Source organism: Clupea harengus, chromosome 11 (genome assembly GCF_900700415.2).
Source record: "Clupea harengus chromosome 11, Ch_v2.0.2, whole genome shotgun sequence".
In the NCBI taxonomy this organism is placed as follows: Eukaryota; Metazoa; Chordata; class Actinopteri; order Clupeiformes; family Clupeidae; genus Clupea; species Clupea harengus.
Genome location: NC_045162.1, coordinates 2,537,526 through 2,543,862, shown reverse-complemented (window position 1 = coordinate 2,543,862; position 6,337 = coordinate 2,537,526). Strand labels below are relative to the sequence as shown.

At 43.9% G+C, this 6,337-nt stretch overlaps 1 protein-coding gene across 3 annotated transcripts; it reads right to left on the bottom strand.

Annotated features, from left to right (window-relative positions):
• Window positions 1-1,346: 1,346 nt before the first annotated feature.
• LOC105910637 (C-X-C chemokine receptor type 3-like) lies at window positions 1,347-5,898 on the bottom strand. 3 transcript variants are annotated; one of them, XM_031575913.2, is made up of 3 exons: window positions 5,475-5,898; window positions 4,361-4,769; window positions 1,347-3,811 (listed from the first exon to the last, which is right to left on the bottom strand). In XM_031575913.2, the coding sequence occupies exons 2-3, from the start codon at window positions 4,715-4,717 to the stop codon at window positions 3,101-3,103; spliced, it is 1,068 nt and encodes a 355-aa protein (XP_031431773.1). In that variant the 5' UTR covers window positions 4,718-4,769; window positions 5,475-5,898; the 3' UTR covers window positions 1,347-3,100. The 3 variants fall into 3 exon arrangements, with proteins under 3 accessions (XP_031431773.1, XP_012694814.2, XP_031431772.1); XM_012839360.3 differs by having other exon boundaries at window positions 4,361-4,701; XM_031575912.2 differs by lacking the exon at window positions 5,475-5,898 and having other exon boundaries at window positions 4,361-5,271.
• Between the last annotated feature and the right edge of the window lie 439 nt (window positions 5,899-6,337).

Here is a 6,337-nt window from a genome sequence, read left to right as displayed (position 1 = left end):
GATGCAGCAATCTATGAGCTAGGCTTCTAATGCAAACAGGTCTGGCAACCTTTTGGCGTTCTGTCTGATAATCAGTTTTCTCTGACATCACATCACATTTAGTCATTTAGCAGACGCTTTTATCCAAAGCGACGTTCAAAGGAGAAAGAGAGACTTGGTGTAACAACAAATAAATCCTACTTTACATAAGAAATAAACAAAAGTGCAGGAATGTAACTACTGTAAGTGTGAGTTAAGTACTAAAGTACTCTGACCTGCTGCCTGAGATGGTTCTGAAATGGCCTACCCCATTCCCATAGTATGATTAATTGCAGTCACTCACATCTAAGTTTGCTTCCTGTCCCCAGGTGTCTGAGAAAATTCAGTGTGGGGACCTTTCCTTTGTTACCATGATAAGATTACCATTTTGGATGGCAGCTGCTTGATCATGAATCTCATGTTCACTCTCAGGATATACTGTATTTTCGTACTATGGTGATGACCTCTGACCTCTGCAGAACTCTGAGTTTACACAGGTTATGGTACACACATCCCAAGTGGGTCTCTTATCAGAGCCACAGACTGAATCTTGGGAGACGACCTCCACTAGGCCGCCTTACAAAAGCCTTAAATTGAGATCCCAGGAGACCATATAATTAAACGCTCACCAATTCCATGGTGCCCCTTAAAGTTGTGTCAGCGACACCACAACTGTTCTAGTCAGAGTGCCTCATCATGACATCATATGATCGTCTAGACACTGTTCTAGTAGCACTGAGGGAAGGGGAGGAGCAGGGACCTCACCTGGACACTCAACAGTAAAACCTCACGGCCTCTACTGCCAGACAAAATCATATTTGAATACACATTTGCAAAACTACACTTTGCATGTCATGTTAGCATTAGATGAAAAGGGGAATCCTTTCATCAACACACATGATCTTTTAAAAATATGAAGTTGTTTAAAGTTCAAGTTAAGTTCAACAAGTTTTCAATGAAACTGTCAAAACTAGGCATTCAAACCCCCAAAAGAGATCTCGTCACCTCATTGAATGGGCATCCCAGCATGACCTAACATGATGGCTGGTAGTACAATGTGACAGTCGTTGTTCATTTGCCCCGTCCATCAAAATAAACCCAGGGTCACAGGACTAACGCTAACAGGCTAAGTCCAGTGTCTCTTATACCTCAAAATGTACTTCTTGTCTGACATGATAACAACAACACCCGGTCTAGATGACCAAAGCTGTTTGTATACTGCTCCTTCAAACTGCCTGAAATCATCCCTGAAATACTTGACATAATTCCAGGCTGAATCTGTGTCTCAAAGCTGCCTTCCTCCCACAGAGAGAGCACACCAAGTGAAGCAATGTCAATACGTTCATTTAATTATTTTTTGTTGTTTTTGAAGCAACACATTTTATAACATTTACATATACAGTGGGATATTCTGTAACCGTGTTATATATGTGTAACAGTATGGCACAAAAACGTAGTGGTCATGGTTTTCACCAAGTGGCATTGAACAGGATCAGTGAAACAGTATGGCTCCAGAGACGTGTTCCCGTACTTTCACAAGTTGCCAACTGATCCCATTAGGTCCGTGGGAGTCACATCTGAGCATGAATGACCACAACAACAAGGATGACAAACACATGAGAGATCAGGTGGCTGATGAGTCACACACACCCTCTCTTTCTTCCCCAACACCCCCTTGGATGTTCTCTCCTCTCTCCTCTCTCCTCCTCCTCCTCGTCCTCCTACTCAGGAGAGCTCCACACAAAGAGAGCCACAGTGCTCCGCTGACCAATCAGAGGGGCATTGAGATAGAAGACTATTGGCAGAGCATGAGAAGAGCCTGGCCTGAGAAACCGAGGGAAGTGAGAGTCCTCCCCTTCACTCCTTGGCTCCATGAAGTCGCTTGTTGCGCCAGAGGTTAAATAATGACATTGCAAGACAAACAGAGAACAGAGCTGGGGGAGGGGGAGGCTCCAGTACTCTGAAGTAATGTGACTGAAGAGTCTTCAGTTAAAAAGTCCAGCTGGGTATTTTCTATGTGTTGTCAGCTCCGAAGAGGGAGGAAATTCCAGCTGTGATTGTGTCCATGTGGGGGTGTACGTGATTGACTTGGAGTTTCCAACAGCTTATAAACTGCAAGTCAGCAGCATGGGATGAGAACAACTGGGCAAACTCAAGTCTTCTCAGTGTGAAAGTGAAACAAATCTAACCTTATATGCTGGTCCACCTTTTAATAAACTATAAACATACTAATTTACCTGATTCGCTCAGTCAAACATAAGGCACTGAGTTCAAACTAAAGATTTAAAATGTCCATAAAAGCATACAGTGTTGGGCAGAGATGATAATAAGAACTTAATATATAATAAGAACTTTAGTTACTATCTCATCGAACATTCTTAACTGGTATTGACAGAAAGAACAAAACCGAAGCACTTCTTTTGAGACAGAGGTGTGGAGTTTCACATTCATTGGTGAATAATATGCGTATAGATACAGAGAATAGATATAACACTAAAAAAGACAAACCAGAAGCTGTGTGGTATAGACGTTAACTCTATATACCAGCTGCAACTCAGAACAGCCCAAAAGGAAACCCTTTGACTGTGCGGTAACATTAGCCTTATAAATAACTTAAAAATGAACAGCCTCCACTGACCATTACATTAACTGTAACAATAACTGATATGTGACCGCTTGATGTGTGCATCCGGTGTGAAAAGCCACTGTCCTATAGGGGTGCGTTGCAGGCAGTAACAAAGTGCCAGATAGCCCAGAAGACCGTGGTCGTTATGCTTCCTCATATTCACGTGTTGTGGTATGTTTGTTTACACGACAGCTCAAACACAGACAAGCCACAGGGCTGATTGCAAAAGAGCAATACGGAACTAATGAGACGGGACATTTCACCTGCAAAAACTCTACCTAGAATAACATTCAACAACTGATAAGCACCCTCTATCCCACAATCCCTTGCAAGTAATACATCTGTATAATATACCTGGGCATACGTCGATACTTTATGTTAATATAGAGAGCTGCGCTGAAGTCCATTTCCAATAAGGCACCCAGTGTCCCTCTGTTAAGTCTAAGGGTCTTGGGTCTAACATTTTCTTTGGGACAATGAGGTCTTTTCGGGAGCGTCATCTTCATCTTCCTCTTCCTCACCCCCTGAGTCCCACATTGAAATCTTATGATTGCTCCGCGCGTTGCTATGGCACCTCACCAACGCCAGCGTGCGCGTGCGGAACACACTGGCCAGGCCCAAGTAGAGGAAGGGTTTGACGAAGCACTGCAAGCAGCCGATGGCCGCAGTGGCGATCAGGATCATCTCCGTGGCCGTCCGATGGGCGTCCTGGCAGTCATCGGCGCCAGCCCCTTCAGGGTCCACCACTAGGGCAATGTTATAGGGCAACCACATGAGGAAGAAGGCTACCGTCAGGGCCAGGATGAGCCAGACAGCCCTTCGCCTCTTGGACTCTGTCTCTCCTTGGAGCTTCGGCAGTCGGACCAGCAACACAGAGTAGCCAAGCACCATTATGGCGGCCACCACCAGGAAGACAGCGCCACCCGTGCGACACCGGGATATGGCCACGGGACACCAGGACCTGCCCAGATACGCTGGGTCCTCGGAGGACTTGAGATGTATCCAGTCTACGATGGAGAGGAGAATAGACGCCATCCACGCTGCCAGACAGGTAGCGTGCGGCAGCCAGAGCCTCTGGCGAGAGTACATCGAATAGTTCTTCGTCACACGCAGTAGGTGATGAGCACCGAGGCAGGCTAGCAGAAACATTCCCAAATAGATGTTTATCTGAGGAATAAGAGAACAGGACATTTGTAATGGACATAAAGTAAGGGAAAGCTCATTCTACCCAAATGTATAGATTATTGAGAGACTCATTAGGCCTATAGTCTTAAAGATGAATTGAAAATGAGTACCTTGAAACTGAGTTGACATGAAAAACTTAAAACCTTCTATGTAACCCAAACTGTCTCTTGCACTTTTATCACTTATGTTTACCATAACCACTTACTGTTATACTTGCACTGCTAATGTAACAAATACATCTTACAGGATGTCTTTTTGCTGCCATTACCAATATGCCTTTTTTGCACTACCATAACCTCACTTTAAAGAAAACTTATGCTGCTGTACGTGTATCTGTATGTTTATATCTATATGTAGGACATGTCTTGTCTTATCTGTTGTTGTGCCTGTGCACTTCATATGTTTCACCGTGGGAGAGTGGGAAACGTTTTATCGATTCCTTTGTATGTCTTCACATGCAAAGTAATTGACAATAAAGCTACTTTGACTTTGACATTGACAAATATTATATTTTAAACATATCTCCCTTACCTTAAAGAAGACAGCAACTGCCTTACAGGCGTTGGTACATAGCGTTAATGCTTTAGTTGCATCCACGGCCCAAAACGGCATCGCGACCAGCAGCAGAACGTCAGCCCCAGCTAGATTGAGCACAAAGGTGTCCGTCACACTCCAGCTGCGTCTCTTCTGCCACAGGACCGCCAAAACCAATCCGTTTCCAAGCAACCCCAGCACCAAGGCCACGGAGAACAGAACCGGGATGAAAACTGCTTCGCGCGCTGGCACACAAATCACGTTTTTGAAGTCCAAGTGGTCTTCATATGTTGAGTTCAACTCGAAGACGACGTCCACGTCCACAGCCATTCCTGACTCTGAAAGATAAGTCATCCCGTGTCACTGTTGAATGACGCTGCAGACTGGACAGCTCGTCGTTTCAACGCTGAATGAAAGTAGCAGTGTTAACCTAGGCCTTATGAACAAGTTTGCACCCATCAAGTTGTCTCATGATAACAAGTGAAGCAATTGTCATGACGAAAGTGGTTTCCTTTCTCAAGTGTCACACGCCTCCCCACCCCCTACAACTGCTGTAACGATGACACCAGACCAGCCACATGCTGACCAGCCACATGTTTTTGCATGTAAACTGGGGGCACCCTTTCATATGGGGAATCCCCACATGTAGGCTAAAAACGTTTGATATTGAATCCCAATAAGCTACATTGTACCATACTCATTCGATAGGCTACCCTTTCGATGTTCAACCATAAGTGGCGCAATGGTTAGTTTCGTTTCTGGATAGTCTATATTTCTCTCGAGATAATAAGGATTAGGATAAAGTAGCAAAGTTATTTGCACTTATTTGCCCCCTTGCCACCACAACTTATATAGGGTACTCAACAATTACACCACGGATTCCGTCTTTCTTCTAACTCTAAAGACACAATATGTTGCCATGTTGTAGGCTACCTGATAAAGTAACGAATGTAACCACCGTAGAGATTCGTGACAACGAAAAGACAAAGAGACGATAACTCGTCTTCAGATATAGGCAAGTCTAATAGGTCTAGCAGTTCGACCCGGTGTTCTGCAGATAACTTTACATTTTAAGAACTGCTGGAAGTAGGTTGTGCAAAGGGCTACTCACCAGAGACCAACAGTACCCGCTCCTCTTGGTAGGTAAATAGTTAAGCAGGTCAGGGGGTGTAAACAAGTCAACTATCCACAAGTTTGGCTGCAGCACACAAAGGCTGGCTAGAGCAAGGCATAAACGCAGTGATTCGTTCGAGTGGGTTACGATATAAAGGCTATACTATATTTGGAGCCTTGCCAAACCTCAACCAGCAGCTGGCGATCGGTCTCACTCACTCTAGCTCGATTGCTCTTTCTCTGTCTATCTATTTCTTTCTAAGTCAATTTCCTGTTGTTTGTCCTGTGCGATGACACCCAAAATGGTCTTGTCGATATAAACATTTGGCAAGTGAATCGCATTTTCTACTCAAGAAAATAAATATTAGCACCAACATTGGGACCCGTGTGTTCTACCGAGTCTTTGTTTACTACACACTGATGGTATCACTGACAAAACAAGTTTCTTGATTCGTATCTGCTTTGCTGTGGCGCTATCTGTCGGCTAATGCAGTACATCGCAACCATCTTGGCAACGCACAATTAGTTGTAGCCTATTACTGAGCCATTTCAGTGGTTGAATTTACCAAGCACGCTGTGCCTTTCAACTCACTTATTTGACGCGACACACACTTGATTAAATCAGTCTTTCCTTGTAAACTACTACTAAGCAACTTCCTTTGTCCATGTTTTGATTAATTAAGCCCCTACTTCGATAAGTTTTACCAGAAATGTACCAGATTGCAACGAAACTGTACCATTTGTTTGGTTTATGTTTCTATTTTGTAGTTACTACATCATTATTAATATTTGATAATAATTGTAATTGTTCCTATCCTCTATTTTGGCCCCTGGTGCTGTTAATCTCTTTTAATGTGTAAA

Excerpts from the sequence above, each read along its gene's own strand:
- LOC105910637 (XM_031575913.2), bottom strand. The coding sequence starts at position 4,717 with ATGACTTATCTTTCAGAGTCAGGAATGGCTGTGGACGTGGACGTCGTC. Across the intron at positions 3,812-4,360 it reads CAGTTGCTGTCTTCTTTAAG|ATAAACATCTATTTGGGAAT; the intron begins GTAAGGGAGATA and ends CTTATTCCTCAG.